The sequence below is a fragment of the Myotis brandtii genome, unplaced genomic scaffold (genome assembly GCF_000412655.1).
Source record: "Myotis brandtii unplaced genomic scaffold, ASM41265v1 scaffold41, whole genome shotgun sequence".
Taxonomy (NCBI): domain Eukaryota; kingdom Metazoa; phylum Chordata; class Mammalia; order Chiroptera; family Vespertilionidae; genus Myotis; species Myotis brandtii.
Window position 1 is genome coordinate 2,126,766 of NW_005365763.1, and position 18,372 is coordinate 2,145,137.

Here is an 18,372-nt window from a genome sequence, read left to right on the forward strand (position 1 = left end):
CTAAATTGAGCTAGACCCAGACCCAGCCAGTTCCACCCTTATCAAGCCCCGCTGGGCGGGGAGCGCAGCCTCAGGTCCCCTGGCCCGGTGCCAGGGTGGGGAACATGGCCTGAGGTCTCCCGGCCTGGCGCCAGGGCAGGGGGCACGGCCTGAGGTCCCCGTCAAGTCCTGCCAGGGGGGACGCAGCCTGAAGTCCCCTGTCAAGCTCCATGGGGTTGGGGGTGCAGCCTCAGGTCCCTGCAGATTGCTCATTAAGGCTTGTTACAGGAACTCGGCCTCCACTGTGGGTGCAGCCATCTTCTGTTACGAAAACCCCGCCTCCTCTGTGGGTGAAGCCATCTTGTGTTACAGAAACCCCCACCTCCACTGTGGGCGCCACCATCTTTGTGGCAGAGTGACAGTAAATTTGCATATTCCCTCTTTATTATATAGGATATTTTCTGGTGAACATAAGCAAAAAGTTCTCGGATATACACCTATGATTGGAGATGCTGCACTATAGGGTTAGGGACATATACAGCTTTACTCAGTCAAGCCAAATGGTTTTCCAATACTCACACTACAGGCCTGATGCACAAAATTCATGCAAAAGTAGGCCTTCCTTCCCCTGGCTGCTGGCACCTGCTTCCCTCTGGCACCTGGAGCTCGGGCTTCCCTCTGGCACCCAGGACCTGGGCTTCCCTCATAGCACCGGCTTCATCCAAAAGGTCGTCCAGAAGGACATCCAATATAATTAGCATATTTTGCTTTTATTATTATAGACTAGAGGCCTGGTGTATGAAATTCATGCACAGGCCGGGGGTCCCCTGAGCCCAGCCTACACCCTCTCCAATCTGGGACCCCTCGGGGGATGTCCGACTGCCGGTTTAGAGCCAATCCCAGGGATCGCGTGTAAACTGGCAGTCGGACATCCCTCTCACAATCTGGGATTGTGATGGCTCCTAAATGCTCACCTACCTGCCTGCCTGATCGCCCTTAACTGTCCCCCCTGCCAGCCTGATCACCCCTAACCACCTCTGCCTGCCTGCCTGATCACCCCTAACTGCCCCCCTGCCAGCCTGATCACCCCTAACTGCCTCTGCCTGCCGGCCTGATCACCCCTAACTTCCCCCTCTGCAGGCCTGGTCGCCCCCAACTGCCTCCCCCGACAGCCTGGTTGCCCCTTACTGCCCCCCCTCTGCCAGCCTGGTCACCCCTAACTGCCTCTGCCTTCCTGCCTGATCGCCCCTTACTGGCCCCCTTGCCGGCCTGGTCGCCCCCAACTTCCCCCCTCTGCCGGCCTGGTCGCCCCCAACTGCCCCCCCCACTGGCCTGGTCTCCCCCAACTGCCCCCCTGCCGGCGTGGTCACCCCATGCAGCCTGCTGTTCAGTTGTTTGGTTGTCCCTCACTAACCCCTGGGCTGGCCCAGTCGCCCCATGCAGCCTACTGTTCATTCGTTTAGTTGTCCCTCACTAACCTCCATGCCAACCTGGTCGCCCCATGCAGCCTGCTGTTCAGTCATTTGGTCGTTCCTCACTAACACCCCTACCAGCCTTGTTGCCCATTATCTCATTAATGTTTATCTCATTCTTAATGAAACCTAGGAGTTCTTTATATATTATAGAAGTTAATCCCTTGACAGTTTTACATATTGTAGTTTGTCATAGTTTGTGACTTGACTTTTTAATTTCTTTAGTTTTTTAGTAAAAACCCTATATAATAAGGAGCTAATATGCAAATGGCCATCACACCCTCACACCGTCACACCATAATGGCTCAGACACTCAACACTAGGGAGAGAGGAATGGGGACCAGTCAGGCACAAATGAGCTCATGGGAGAGGAATGGGGACCAGCCAGGCACAAATGAGCTCATGGGAGAGGAATGGGGACCAGCCAGGCACAAATGAGCTCGCGAGAGAGGAATGGGGACCAGTCAGGCTGCAGCCTGGGAGAGGGACAAGCCACCCGCCCAGTGGTCCCGGGTGTCAGCGGCTGCACCTGAGCCTGCGGCCCGGGAAAGGGACAATCCGCACGCCCCACGGTCCCAGGCGCCAGCACCTGCGCCTGTGGCTCAGGAAAAGGACAAGCTGCCTGCCCCATGGCCCCGGGGGCCAGGGGCTGTGTCTGCACCTGCGGCCCGAAGGACAAGCCGCCCACCCCACAGTCCTGGGCGTCTGCAGCTGCGGCCCAGGCGAAACCGCCCACCCATGGTCCCCTGCGGCTGCAGCTGGCCTGGGCAAAGCCAGTCCGGATCCTGGGTGCCTGCTGCCCGCCAGAGGGAGGGAAGCCGGGTCCCGGGTGCCTGCAACCAGCCAGAGGAAGGAATCCTGGGTCCCGGGTGCGGGGTGAGGCAGAGGCAGTTAGGGGCAATCAGGCCAGCAGAGGAGCAGTTAGGGGCGATCAGGCAGGCAGAGGTGGTTAGGAGCGATCAGGCAGGCAGGCAGGCAGGCGAGCGGTTAGGAGCCAGCGGTCACGGATTGCAAGAGGCAGTCGGACATCCCCCAAGGGGTCCCGGATTGGAGAGGGTGCAGGCCCGGCTGAGGGACCCACCCCCATGCACAAATTTCATGCACCGGGCCTCTAGTATATTATAATGTACTCAAAGTTATCAATCTTTTCCTTTATCATTTGTATTTTTTGTGTCTTTTAAGGACTCCTTCCCTACCCTAAGGTCATAAAGGTATGGTCTTAAGATTATAAGGTCTTCTATATTGTCTCCCAAAAGTTTTCAAGTTTTCCCTTTCACATTTAAGCCTTTAAACTCCAGATAATTTTTCCATACATAGTACAAATTATTCCAGAATCAAAAACTAATTGCTCGTTTCTAACTGAACTGCATCCACAGAGATATAAATCTGTTTTTTGCCTCTATATTCTGTTTCTCTGGAGTAACTCTACTCAGATCCATTGGTAATTCCATTTCAAATAAATAAAAGCATCTGTCTTCTTACAAGGAACATCCTTTAAGTTTTGCCTTCTTTTTTTTTTTCCTTCTTAAATAGCATGAACAAGTAAAAATAGAAGATAATACATAAGAAAATGAGATTTTATAGCAAATGTTTTAAAGCAAACATTGTACTAGAGTATTTCTTTCATAATCAGCATAAGCATTATACAATTCTCCACACTTAAATCTGAGCTGTGGTGGGAGGGCAAATTGGTAAAGCCCTTTGAAAGGAAAACTGGCAGAGCAAGCTTTAACCCAGAAAATCAAGTTCCAGGTACCCACTCTATGAAATTTTCTGCTTCTATATAAAGAGATACATACATAACTGTAATTCCATGAGTGTAACTTTTTTGTCACTTTGTTCACTACTGTATTCCTAAAATACAGAACAGTGCCTGTCACACAGAGGGATTCAAAAAATATTTAATAAATAAACAACAATGTTCACTATAGTATTGTTTGTAATAACAAAAAACTGAAACGATAAATTACTTAATAATTAATAAATTATTATTTGCCTAATGTAGAATATTAAGCTCTCACACAAAAATTAACGTATGTGAAAAGAACTCCTAGACATGTTAACAAAAAAGTTGGAGGACTTTAGATATGGTATGACATTGTTTAAAAAATAAAATAAAAACTATTATGCATGTATGCATGAAATTTATATGCAAATACACAGGTAAAATTCAGAAAAGATATAAATCAAATTGTGTATAGTGATTTCCTCTGGGAAAAGGAGCAGGCTTGATGGTGTTAATAAGGAATAATCATTAAGTAAAATATTCACTTATAAAACTACTAATTAAAGCAACCATTGTTAAGATTTTGGTATTTCTCACTGATGTGTTTCACAATATCCTTTTTTCCCCTTCAGTTTTATTCCTATTAAATACACCATGTTACCCTTATTAAAGGTCCTATGAACAATTTTCTACTATTATTTTATTCATTTGCCTAACTTTATAACAAAATCATACTGGATATATTCTTCCACATAAGCTTTTTATTGTTGGCCATTGGAAATTTACACTGTCTATCCATTAGTTACCCTTATTAGCATGAGTGCAAGGAATACTTTCAAACTAATTTCCAACAAATTTCTTAAAAGGATGATTCTAATTTAAATCTCTAATAATGCTACATCTTATGTTTACTTCCTTCATTAACACTCATCACAATTTAACATTAATTTCTTTACTTCTTTGGCATCTGCTTCCCATGAGGACAGGGACCTTCTGTCTGTTCACCACTGCATCTACAATGTCTGGCTACTCAACAAATACGTATTACTTGGAAAAGCAAACATTATACTAGAGTGTTTCTTTCACAATCAGCACATGCATTATATAATTCTCCACATTTAAATTTGAGTAAACTACTTGAGCTGCATACATAACTGTTTTACTTCGAATTTAATTACTTTTAAAATTTAAAATAAATTTGTTATATGCATAAATTTGTATTTATTCTCCTTTAGGATCCCTTTTAAATCCACGTCCTTTGTACTTTTTACTACAGGAATCTCAACATTTTCGAAACACTTTTCACGAACTTTGTCACTAAATGGAACTATAAACCTATCATCAATGTAATTATTAAAATACTTATCATGTCTTTTCTGTTCTTCTCATCTATTTGAAGTTTCTTAGAAAATCATTACAGTATTTTATTTACTTAAAATTTAGGATGTTTTAAATTTTGACCTAGTTAACTCAGTGTCCTTTAAAAAAGGACAGTGAACCAAATGTTTTTAAATAAATAAAAACATTCTTATGCTTGACAATAATTTAAAGAATTTCCTACCTCTCCTATTTCCATAAGAGGTTCATTCATATCTACACCACCATAGCCATACTGAAGGTCAGCTTCTGTCAATTTATTTTTTTTAATAAACTGGGTGTTGAGATACCTGAAAAACAAATGTAATATCATTGAAAAGTATGTCAAATAGGTAGGAAAACAAATAACTTGCAACTTTGGAACAATAATTTTAGGGTTATAAATCAACTACAGAATAGTTGAGTAATATACCCAAAAGAAATTAAATAAAAATTAAAAATTATTACCCAACTTTCTATGTAAGGACTTAAGAGACAAAGGATAAGACCTTTAGAGCAGAATAAAAAAAAAGACACCTATAATCACAGTTTCAATTTAAAAATTCAAGGGGCCCTTGCCAGGTGACTCAGTTGGTTGGAGCATCATCCTGTACACCAAAAGGTTGTAGTTTCAATTTCTGGTCAGGGCCTATACCTAGTTATAGGTTCAATCCCTGATCGGGGAACATATGGGAGGCATCGATGTTTCTTCCTCTCTCACATCTCTCTCTTCTTCTCTCTAAAATCAATAAACAAAGGAAAGAAGGAAAGGAGAGGAGGGAGGGAGGGAGGGAAGGAAGGAAGGAAGGAAGGAAGGAAGGAAGGAAGGAAGGAAAGGGAAGGAAGGAAGAATAATCAAGTGTTTATATAAAAACTCCAAAAGCCTTATAGCCAAATAGGTCTATCCAACGGACAACCCTTCAACAATCTCATTAGATCATTTCCAGATTCTTCTCAGTAAGTCAAGATAAGATTTCAAAAAGAAGGCCATCACAAGAGACAACAAAGGTCTCTAATAATACTAAAGGCATAGATGCAACACGAGAATATAACTCTGGTAAACATATATGTACCCAATATAGGAGCACCTATACATATATATATATATATAAAACTTCTATAGGACTTGAAGGGAGAGATCAACAACAATACAGTCATTGTAGGGGACTTTAACACCCCACTGACCTCACTAGATAGATCTTCCAGACAAAAATTTAATAAGAAAACAGTGAATCTAAATGACACACTGTACCAGATGGATTTAACTGACATTTATAGAATATTTTATGCCAAGCTGCATAATATACATTTTTCTCAAGTGTACATGGATCATTCACAAAGATAGAACACATGTTAGAACACAAAACAAGTCTCTACAAGTTCAAGAAGATTGAAATATCAAGCATCTTCTCAGATCACAGTGGAATGAAATTAGAAATCAACTACAGTATAAACACCAAAAAACATTTAAACACATGGAGGCTATATAACATGTTATTAAACAATGAATGAGTTACCAATGAGATCAAGAATACATCACATAAACAAATTGAAAGACAAAAATCACAGGATCATATCAAAAGACGCAGAAAGAGCATTCTACAAAATTAAATGGCCATTTTTGATAAAAACTCTCAGCAAAGTGGGAACAGAGGGAGCATATCGATATATAATACAGGCCATATATAGTAAAACGTACAGCCAACATCTTACTCAATGGCAAAAACTAAAACCATTTCCCCTAAGAACAGGAACAAGACAGGGATGTCTGCTTTCACCACCCTTATTCAACATAGAACTGGAAGTCCTAGCCACAGCGTTCAGACAAGAAGAAATAAAAAACATCCAAATTGGAAAGGAGGAAGTAAAACTCTCATTATTCTCAGACGATATGATATTGTACACAGAAAACCCTAAAGACTCCACCACAAAAACTACTAGAGTTAATAAAAGAATTTGGAAATGTAGCAGGATACAAAAATCAATACCCAAATATCGATGGCTTCCCTCCCACCCCTCCCCCCATGGCTTTTTTTTACACCAATAATGAATTCTCAGAAAAGGAAACTAAACAAACAATCCCATTTACCATTGCAACAAACAAATGAAGATACTTAGGAATAAACTTAACCAAAGAGGCAAAAGACTTGTATTCGAAAAACTACAGGACATTGAAAAAAGAGATGGAGGAAGATATAAACAAGTGGAAGAATATGCCATATTCATGGATTGGTAGAATCAACATCAGTAAAATGTCCACAGTACCCAAGGCAATATACAGATCTAATGTAATCCCTATTAAACAGCATATTTCACAGACCTAGAACAAATACTCCAAAAATTTATATGGAACCAAAGAAGATCCCAAATATCCACAGCAATCTTGAAAAATAAGAAAAAAGTTGGAAGAATCACAATACCAGATATCAAATTATAGCACCATAATCAAAACAGCCTGATACTGGCACAAGAACAGGCATATATATCTATGGAACAGAACAGAGAAGACAGAAATCAACCCAAGCCATTACATTCAATTAATATTTGACAAAGGAGGCAAGAACATACAATGGACTCAAGACAGTCTATTAAATGGTGTTGGGAAAATTGGACAGATACATGCAAAAAAATAAAACTAGACAACCAACTTACACCAAACACAAGAATAAACTCAAAATGGATAAAAGACTTAAATTCTAAGTCGGGAAACCATAAAAATCCTAGAAGAAACTATAGGCAACAAAATCTCAGACATCTCTCGTAGCAATATGTTTATGGATACATCTCCTAGGGCAAAGGAAACTAAGGAGAAAACAAACAAAAGGGACTACATCAAACTAAAAAGCTTCTGCACAGCAAAAGAAACCATCAAGAGAATGAAAAGGGAGGCCCACTGCATGGGAGAACATATTTGGCAATGATACATCTGATGAAGGGTTAATATCCAAAATATATAAGAAACTCATGCAACTTTTTCCTAAATATATTTTTATTTATTTCAGAGAGGAAGAGAGAGGTAGAAACATCAATGATGAGAGAGAACCATTGATCGGCTGCCTCCTTCAGTTCCCCTACTGGGGATTGAGCTGGCCACCTGGGCATGTACCCCTGACCAGAATTGAACCCAGAACCCCTTAGTCCACAGACCCATGCTCTATCCACTGACCCAAACCAGCTAGGGCAGGAACTCATACAACTTAACAAAAGGAAGCAATCCAATTAAAAAATGGGCAAAGGACGACCTAAATAGGCACTTCTCCAAAGAAGATGGCCAAGAGACAGAAGAAAAAATGCTCCAAGTCACTGATCATCAGAGAGATGCAAATTAAAACAACAATGGGGTATCACCTCACACATGTCAGAATGGCTACCATCAACAAATCAACAAATGACAATGTTGGAGAGGATGTGGAAAAAAGGGAACCCTATTATATTGCTGGCGGGAATGCAGATTGGTGACGCCACTGTGGAAAACAGCTTGGAGTTTTCTCAAAAAATAAAAAATGCAACTGTGTTTTGACCCAGCAATCCCACTTCTAGGAACGTATCCTACAGATCCCAAAATACCAATTCAAAAGAATATGTTCACCTCTATGTTCACAGCAGCGTTATTTACAACTAGAGGCCCGGTGCACGAAATTTGTGCACGAGTAGGGTCCTTAGGCCTGGCCAACAATCAGGGCTGGTCAGGGCCTTCCTTCCCCCGGCTGCCGGCTGGGGCCTTCCTTCATTCCGTACCACCCCCTGGTGGTCAGCACACGTCACAGCAAGCAGTCGAACTCCCAGTTGGTCAAACTCCCGAGGGGACAATTTGCATATTAGCCTTTTATTATATAGGATAGCCAAAATCTGGAAACAGCCCAAGTGCACATCAGTAGATGAGTATATAAAAAAGCTATGGTGCCTGGCCAGCATGGCTGGGTGGTTGAGCATCGACCTATGAACCAGGAGGCCACAGTTCAATTCTCAGTCAGGGCACATGCCTGGGTTACTCGATCCCAGTAGGGGGCATGCAGGAGGCAGCTGATCAATGATTCTCTCTCATCATTGATGTTTCTATCTTTCCCTCTCCCCTCCTTGCTGAAATCAATATATATATGTGTGTGTGTGTGTGTGTGTGTGTGTGTGTATATATATATATATAATTTTTTTCTTAAAGCTGTGGTATGCCCTGGCCAATGAGGCTCAGTTGAATAGAGCATCATCCCGTACACCAAAAAGTGGCGAGTTTGATTCCTAGTCAGGGCACATACCCAGGTTGCAGGTTTGATCCTCAATCAGGGTACATATAGGTGGTGTCTGATCATTATTTTCTTTCTCTCTCTCTCTCTCTTTCTCTCTCTTTTTCCCTCCCTCCCTCCCTCCCTCCAAGATCAATAAAAATACATAAATAAATAAACAAATAAATAAGTAGTTGTGGTACATTTACACAAATGAATACTACTACGTCACCATTTAAAAAAAGGAAATCTTTCTTACCTTTTGTAACAGCATGAATGGACCTGGAGAGTATTATGCTAAGTGAAATAAGCCAGTCAGAGAACGACAAATACCATATGATCTCAATAATATGTGGAATTTAATGAACAAAGTAGAAGCAGAGACATGGATACATGGAATAGTCTGACAGCTGTCAGAGGGGACAGGGGAGGTGGGTACTGGATGAAAGAAGGTGAAGGGAATAGCCAAAAAGCATATGTGCATAACCTATAGACACAGACAACAGTGGTAAGAGCCAGAGGGAAGAGGGGTGAGGATTGTGGAGGTAGGCAAAGAGAGGGAAAATGGTGTATCTGTCAACAATAAAAATAAAGTTAAAAAATAAAAATATCTTTAAAAACTCTTTAATTATAAATGCAAGCAAAACTGCTGAGATTGTCAGAGTTTAAAAGAATACTTACCTATACAAGCAGTCCATATAGTCTGCACCCTTGCTATATTCCTCCCAATACCTATGATACATAACAAGTACTTGCTCTTCAGACTCCAGAACTCTCTATATAAAGAAGAAAAATTTTTCACTTGGAAAGCACTTATCATTTTCATTTGTAAGCTATAAAATTTGTCAAAAGTAAATATTTTAAAATAACGGACATAGTTTAAGCATTATAAATTACATTTATAAGTTCCATTCTGATTTAACTACCTTTAGTATCAATGAAACAACTAGAAAAACATCTGAGTCTTAGATATGAAAGTGAAGCTTCATACTGGAGAGTAACTGTTTCATTCTCTAAGATCAAAGGACAAGATGTAATGATTTGATATTTTCTTTGAACTAGAATATATTAAGATCAGTTCATATAGAATATAATTCTATTGTCATGTCTCTATGTGTTTCCTCAAATCCATAACATGTGACCAACCTGTTAGTATATAAGTAAATCAAACTGATATAATTATATCACTTCAAATTATTCACTTTTGTGAATAAGACTATTTATGAAAATTGACACTTTTCCACATTCCCCAAGAAAGTTTTTTTTATTTCATTTACTTCAGAGAAACATATTATTTTTTGAAAAAATGAAAATCAAACTTAAATCTGAGGTCCAATATTTTAAAGTTATTTTTAAAGAAAATCTAGTCTAACAATAAAAATACATTGGACTGCTTGGCCAGTGTTGCTCAATGGTTGTGCACTGACCAATGAAGTCATGATTTAATTCCTGGTCAGGGCACATGCCCAGGGTGCAGGCGGAGGCATTCGGGATGCAGCCAATCAATGATTCCCTCTCATTATTAATGTTTCTCTCTCTCTCCCTCCCTCTACCTTCCTCTCTGAAATCAGTAAAAACATACTTTAAAAAAAAAAGTATTCAGGGGGTCTTAGGTTCTTCTTTTATAGTTCTTTCATTAACTGTCCATATGACCCTAACAAATCATGACCTCAACTTTCATCTAATTATCTAATGAAATGACTTTATACTTGAAATTTTAACACAAGGCTCAGAACAATAGAAATAACCTATAAATTGTACTCTTTTGCTTATCATATTGGTTAATAAATTAAAAATAGCAACTATTAATCATCCTGGTGACTAGGTATTGCTGGTTTGATAATGCTATTACTGGTTTGATGGAATATAAATCCAAGAACAATCTGTTACTAATATGTCTAAACACTAAAAAATTTTCATGACTCACAACTTAGTAATTCAAGGTCTAGAATTTATCCTACAAGAAACTTAGTTACACAAAAATTATTCAGCCACAACAATGTTCACAGAAGTATTGTGGATAACAACAAATTATATAATCTACTTATATAAAAACCATGGGTGGTGTTCATCACGACCTGAACCGCCGCAACCAAGCGGAAGGAAGTCAGTCCTGCAGGGGTTGTCTTGGCAACGGCTGCGCCCTCCCCCGAGCTGTTTCCCGGAGCTGTTTCCGGTGAGGGCAGGGTTTGAGGCAGGAACCCACCATCGGAGTGTGGACCCACTGAATCCTGGGTCGCTTTGCTAAGGGCTGCACTCTCCCCAGCTGTTTCCCATGTGGCCTGAGGGAAGAACCCACCCTCAGAGCACCAGGAGCGCCCAGCAGCAGTCAGTCCTGGGTTGCTGACGTGGAGGCCACGGTGTGGTAGAACTCTGGGTCTGGCCCAAAAGGGGGCGTGGCCGACCTTCAAACCAGACCCTGACAGTAGAAAGGAGGGAGCCCCATTCCTCACAGAATCCGCTGTTGGATAGCTTGCTGTCAGTGGCCTGCCAGCCAGGAACCCCATTCTCCTGCACCCCGGACCCTGACAGGAGGGAGGAGGGAGCCCCTCTCCTCACGGAATTGACAGGTGGCCAGTTTGCTAATTAATTCCCTTTTTAAAAAAAATATATTTTATTGATTTTTTACAGAGAAGAAGGGAGAGGGATAGAGAGTTAGAAACATCGATGAGAGAGAAACATCGATCAGCTGCCTCCTGCACACTCCCCACTGGGGATGTGACCACAACCAAGGTACATGCCCTTGACTGGAATTGAACCCGGGACCCTTGAGTCTGCAGGCCGATGCTCTATCCACTGAGCCAAACCGGTTAGGGCAATTAATTCCCTTTTAATGTGCATGAATTTCGTGCACCGGGCTACTAGTTGGAAATAATCTATATGGCCAGCAATATGGAAATACTGAAACAAATCATAGTATCTCCATACCATGAAAAATTTTATCATCATTGCCAGGATTACAAAGTCTATTTAATGACAAATAAAGAGGAACTTACAATATTAAAAACAAAAAGCAGGTTATAAAATGTATAACATGACTCCACTTTCTAATAAAAAATAGAAGTCTACACAAAGCAAAAATATGCATTACAGTAATTATTAAATCAAATTATATGTATATTAGTATGTACCAAAAGAGATATATTTTAATAAAGATATATGGAAACTATTAACAATGATTAATTCTGGAGGTATGCTATGGTGGTATTTACTTTCTTCTTGATTGCTTATCTGTATATCCTAAATTATTTGTAATGGTAATTGTAAGACTTTATTAATTTAAAAAGTTCCCTCCCCGAATCAAATCAAATTTTTTTCTTAAAGGTGAAACTGATTTTGTTGGCTATATTAACAATTTACTTTATCATCTACACATTAGCCAACTTCTTTTTTTGTCTCTGGATCTGAGAACATATAGTGTATAATTAATATAAGTATTATAAACTTTCATAAAACTACTTCAAAATACAATTTTTAATCACACAACTATACCAATGTTCACTTCTTAGTTTTAATATCGTACCACTATTACGCACGACATTATCATTAAGAAGCTGGATAAAAAGTATATGAGAATAAGCTCTACTATTTTTGCAACTTTTCCATAAATCTAAAATTACTTTGTAGTTTGCCCTGGCTGGTTTGGCTCAGTGGATAGAGCATTGGCCTGAGGACTGAGGGGTCCCAGGTTCGATTCCGATCAAGGGCACGTGCCAGGGTTGTGGGCTTGATCCCCAGTGGGGGGCATGCAGGAAGCAGCCGATCGATGATTCTCTCTCATCATTGATGTTTCTGTCTCTCCCTCTCCCTTCCTGTCTGAAATCAATAAAAATATATTTTAAAAAATAATAATAAAATTACTTCGTAGTTTAAAAAAATCACTTACAACCTATGCTAAAATATAAAATTACAAAATTCATAACTGCCTTAAACAGTTCTTAATTATGCTCACCCTAGCAGAACTTTAATTTTAAAACTAACTTAACATAGGAAACATTTTAAGACTGATTTGAAGTACTTGTTATCAACATTGCTTTTATGAACTAGTAGATGTACATATTAAGAAAACTGTTATCTGTCATTTACAAAAGAAAATAGAGCATTTCCTCTGAATGTTTTAAAGGAAACTATCATATGATCAACTGGACTCTACTTATGAGTTATTTACACTTTAAAAACGATCTGCTCCAAGACTTGTGCAGGGTTAGACTTTAGACTGTGTTATTTTATCTCCATTTTATAAAGAAACTTAAAGTAGGTTATGTGAGTTGCCCATGGTCACACAGCTACTAAAAGGTAAGAGTCAAGTAGCTAGCTCAGATAATAAATGACCTCACTCAGCTCCTGAAAAGATCAGTAGGTAAGTCAGATACTGCAAATTCATTTTTGCACAGACCAAGTCTGTGATGTTACCCTTATATACATGACATACTAACCAAATAAATTGGTCAAAAAATTTCTATGATGCTTTTAAATTGACCATTTCCCTTTTTAATTTTAGGTTTTTGTAAGATTTTAAACAGGATATGAAGCGGCAGCTAACAAGTTGACAGATAATAATAAAGACAGATTTACCAAGAGGTGGGAAGCAACAGTAAGAGAAAATTTGGTTCTATCCAGAGAACATAGGAGCACATTTTAAAGGTGAACAAACCCTGCTCTTTCACTTACTACTTGCCAGGATTACAGTAATTTGAGGGAAGAACCCACCCTCAGAGCACCAGGAGCTCTGTAAAGCACAGTTCTTGACAAATAGATCTTAAATATATATAATTAGAAAAATGCTATTTAGGAAACAAAACAAATAAACCTTAATTTGATCTTAGTTCTGCACTGCAAAACAGTGAACTAAGCAAGTAACTATGAAGCTACAAACATATTTATATCATGTATGTATCATTCCTTACCTTGTGCAAATGCCGTACGTGATTTTCCAAAAAAATCTTAGTTTCTGTATAAAGTCTTTCTCCAAGGGGTTCAGGATAGGCCACACATAAAGCATAGATATCTCTAGTTAAACTGTTAAGGTTTTCACATTCATTGGAAATATTCTTTACAACAAATGAGCTTTAACTCAAGCTTCACATTAAAAAATGAAAAATCATTTCATTTTTGTGGTTTAAGGTTATATAGACATAGATATAGAATAATGGTATAATATATAACCATGCTTACTTTAAAAGCATTAGCAGATATGTTCACTTACTCATTCAACAAATATTTATTGAGGATTATTTGATGGTATTGTAAAGAAAACTGTTCCTCTCAGAGACATTAAAATTCAGAGGGGGATTCTGGGAAGTCAAGTTACCCAGACACCTACAAAATACGGTTTATGTAAAAAAGGACATAAACGTAATACCAACAAAGGGCTACAGAATATCATAAGAGGCAGATATGGACTCTAAGCAATTCTGAAAAACAAGTTACAAAAATTACTCACTTGACATATTTTCCCACATCACAGTACTCATCAGAATATTCTTCAACCTATCCACTGTCCTTTAACATTTAATCTATTAGAAGAATTATAGTATGAACAGTAATATCAATTAAGTTTTTTGAACACACTAAGTACCTTGCTAGGTATCACAGGTGGTATGCTGTAGAGTTTTTTATCAGGAGTCAGAGAAAATGGTATCTGCTTGAGGCATTTACTAGCCAGTGATCTTGACCAAGTCTCTTAACCTCTCTAGGCTATTTCCTCATCTCTAAGATAAAGATAACATCCTGACATCTCTATACGATCCTTGTAAGACCCAAGTAAGCTCATGTATGTTAAAGCACCAAATGTGGAAAAAACACACATGAAGCAATCTGAGACCAGCCTAATTAGAGATGCAGATAAAATCTGAAAATAAGGTTATTTGGGATGGAGTCAAGTATTTCTATTAAACATAGAATCAGGAAATATGACAAAATAAAAATATGTACTTTAAAAATACATCAGAGATAGAATGTAGGTTCTTCCCATCTATAATCCCCATAACATTTTATATATTCTTCTTCTAGAAAACTTATTTTTATACAATAAAATTTATACCTTTGTTATCCACACTAGCCTATTCTTAATCATCTCTATATTCCCAGCCCCCGGGCATAGTTCGTGGCATGTAACAGGCACTTAGTCAACTCTTGGTGATGCAAAGGAAATAGGGATCAAGTAGCACATGGTCAGCCATTAACCTAGTCTCATTACTCTGGAAAAAGCAAGCAGCCCTCCTCACATGAGCCCTCTTCACATGGAAGTCTAGTAGATATCAGTCAGACTTTCCCATGGTCCTTCTAAATCCTTTTCTTTACTTTTAATTAATATTAGTAACAAATAAGCTATCTTTATATGTATATGTATACATTTCTTCAATATATTATTCTATTAAATAAAAAATAAAATTTTTCTTTTTTAAATGTTTTATTGATTTCAGAGAGGGAGGGAGAGAGAGACATTGATTTGTTGTTCCATTTATTTATGCATTCATTAGTTGATTCTTATATGTGCCCTGACCAGTAATCGAACCTGCAACCTTGGCATATCAGGACAATGCTCTAAGCCAGTGGTCGTCAACCTTTCGGACCTCACGGACCACCAGTGGTCCGCGGACCACCTGTTGGCAACTGCTGCTCCAAAGGTTTCCTTAAACCAGCCCTCGCCAACATTCCAGACCTCACGGACCATCAGTGGTCCAAGGAACCACCAGTTGGCGACTGCTGCTCTAAACAACTGACCTTCCTGGCTAGGGCTAAAATTTTCTTTATATTAAAAAAACAAACATAGTGAAGCAAGAATATCCATATAATGTAGTATCACTGTGCCAGATTTTTTAATGGACTCACCTTCTTTATAAACTTTTTAAATTAATATTTCACTCACCACAGTTAACTCATTACAGTTAACCACTTTGTAATTTTATTCAACTGCCTAAAAGATATCCCTAAATATGTTCTTTTTCTCTAACTTATTCAAATATCCAATCACCATGGAAATGTTTAGGCCTTAGGAAGAACACCCAAGAAGAGCATTTTTCAAGACGCTTTGAGGCAGCCAATCCACATTGATGTTTCTCTCTCATGGATGTTTCTATCTCCCTCTCCCTTCCTCTCTTTCTAAAAAAGAAAAAAAAAATCAATAAAAGCATATTTTAAAAGACAAAAAATGGGAAATATCTGGAGATCAGATTTTAACACTCTCTTCCCCAAAGTCATCTTTTCCTTAAATCTCTTCAGAAATATAAAAATTCCTGTTTATGAAATTTTCACTTAAAAATTCTCATTCAGAAACAAAACTGTTCCAGAGCAAAAGCTCTGAACTGTTACAACCAAGATAGTGTTGGCCAGCAGCAAAATTATTTATTTTAATTCATTTTCTCCATTAAAAGGTGCTTCCTATACTTGGACTTAATTTTGAGTTTTAACTCTATTAATTCTACTGTGTAGTGAGTGAGTCACAATGAGTTTTGAAATGGCGATAAAAGTAAAAATTATCTTAAAATTGAAAATGGTAAGACAATGAACAAAAAGGAATTTATTTATAATAAAAAAGAGATGTTTATTGACATTTCTGAAGAATAAAAATGCCACATGTAAAAATGAATATGTAAAATCATTCATTAGAATCAACATCAGATATTGGTCTGATTTAATTTAGAAGCATAGAATAAAAGTGTTGCTGGTGCACCAACCAGAGATGACTACGGAGAAAACCTTTCCTAACTTCGATTGGCAGTCAAGCTTCCTTAATGCCTACTGCAAGAGTACAGAAGACTTTGGCATTTTTACCCCAGCATTCTATCATACAATATCAGCAAATCATCTTACCCATCTTGGGCCACAATATTCTTAACTGCAAAATTGAACTAATAATGCATATTTTATAAGATCATTTGTAAAAAATTAATTACACACAAATGTTGAAAAAAATGACAAATGTATATAGTACGGTTCTATTTATATAAAGTTCAAAAACAGAATTAACCAATATTGTTTAAGGTTGTGTATATAAGTAGTTATACTGTTTTTAGAAAAACAGGAAACATTAGATGCAAAAGTCGGATACTAGTACCTCCAAGAGAAAGGAGGGGCTCATGAACTGAGAGGGACATGTGGTGATGTGGGGTTGGTGGATGCTGGCAGTGTTCTAGTTCTTAACCAACCTGTGTGGTGATTATACAGATGCTATAATTATTTATTGAACTCTACATGTATATCTTACAAACTTTGCCACATATGTATTATATTTCACACTCCCCCAAGTACTAATACATATGGTAGTACACAATATTCAAGGAGCATTTTTCACTTTCAAAATATATTAAGGTTTTATGGCCTTTAAAATTCTACCTAAGATATCTGAAGATCAGAAGTCAACCATATATTTTTGGGCAAAATAACAGGGAAGTGGAGGGAATTCTACTTTGGGACAATTAGTAACACAGCCCTTTATTTTCTTAATTACAAATTAAAGTGAGAGATTACACTTTTAAATTTACTATTTTTGCAGATTTTTTTTTATTTTAAGGGGAGGAGGAGAAGATCCATGATCAGGTCAAGAATAACTAGACCATCTTAGATGTATCAAACAATAAACATCTTAGAAATAATAACTGACTAAAAGAGTACTTTCCAGGTAAGTCAGCTATTTCAAAGCCATTTACAAACCAACTAATTAAATTGTATATTCTGTACAATAATAAAGAACACATCTATTCTTTTCTATCTTTTACTCATTTTCCCTTTTCTTGTAATCACCAATTCCTTCTCTTCTCTCTCTGCTCATTATTTTAGTTAAAATAGCCTTAAAAGCACCCATCCTGCCCTAACCGGTTTGGCTCCGTGGATAGAGCGTCGGCCTGCGATCTGAAAGGTCCCAGGTTCAATTCCAGTCAAGGGCATGTACCTTGGTTGCGGGCACATCCCCAGTTGGGGGTGTGCAGAAGGTAGCTGATTGATGGTTCTCTCTCATCAATGTTTCTAACTCTCTATCCCTCTCCCTTCCTCTCTGTAAAAAATCAATAAATATTAAAAAAAAAAAAAAAGTACCCATCCTTTAGCCCCAGAAGATGGCAGCACAGAGTCTGAAAAAACTCTGAACCTCCACACACATTCTGAATACATCTCACCTTGTTTTTTTTTCGGAAAGAATCTCTAATCCTACAGTGTCCATCCAGTCCTCAAGTCTTCCTTCAGGGCCCTAGGATACTGCCAAACTATTTGGACCCAAGATCCAGGCCTCTACCCTGCCCCCTTTTTCACCCTGAGATGTGACACATGTGGTATTTCCTGTGGTAAAAGACTGAGGTGGCTCAGGAGTCTGACAGTATACATGTTTCAATGTCCCCATGCTTACCCCACCATGGACCCTGGCAGACACTAGGCAGTGTTGCTGAGATGGCTGTCCACAACTCTGTCCGTTACCTATGGCAAAGGATTCCCAGAGATCCCTTAACCTCCCAAATACCAAGAAGCTAAAATATTTTAATATTTAGGGGTTTTTCTTGGTGCCAGAGTTTACACCCGAGGTTTGCAGTGTTGTTCTTATATACGTGATATTTTTTAAATTACATTATACAAATAAATATACTTATTATATACGTAATCATATACTATACACATTATATATATA

General features: G+C 38.6%; 1 protein-coding gene across 6 annotated transcripts in view; it reads right to left on the reverse strand.

Moving 5' to 3' along the window:
- CUL2 (cullin 2) overlaps positions 1-18,372 on the reverse strand; it is a 167,310-nt gene that overhangs the window by 103,884 nt on the left and 45,054 nt on the right. For 5 of the 6 annotated variants that reach the window (XM_005873394.2, XM_014545445.1, XM_014545444.1 and 2 more), the window contains exons 3-5: positions 13,661-13,763; positions 9,435-9,529; positions 4,739-4,844 (exon numbers count right to left, since the gene is read on the reverse strand). In XM_005873394.2, the coding sequence (XP_005873456.1) occupies positions 4,739-4,844; positions 9,435-9,529; positions 13,661-13,763 (304 nt within the window). The remainder of the gene's footprint in view (positions 1-4,738; positions 4,845-9,434; positions 9,530-13,660; positions 13,764-18,372) is intronic. The other variant, XM_014545447.1, reaches the window with a different exon arrangement.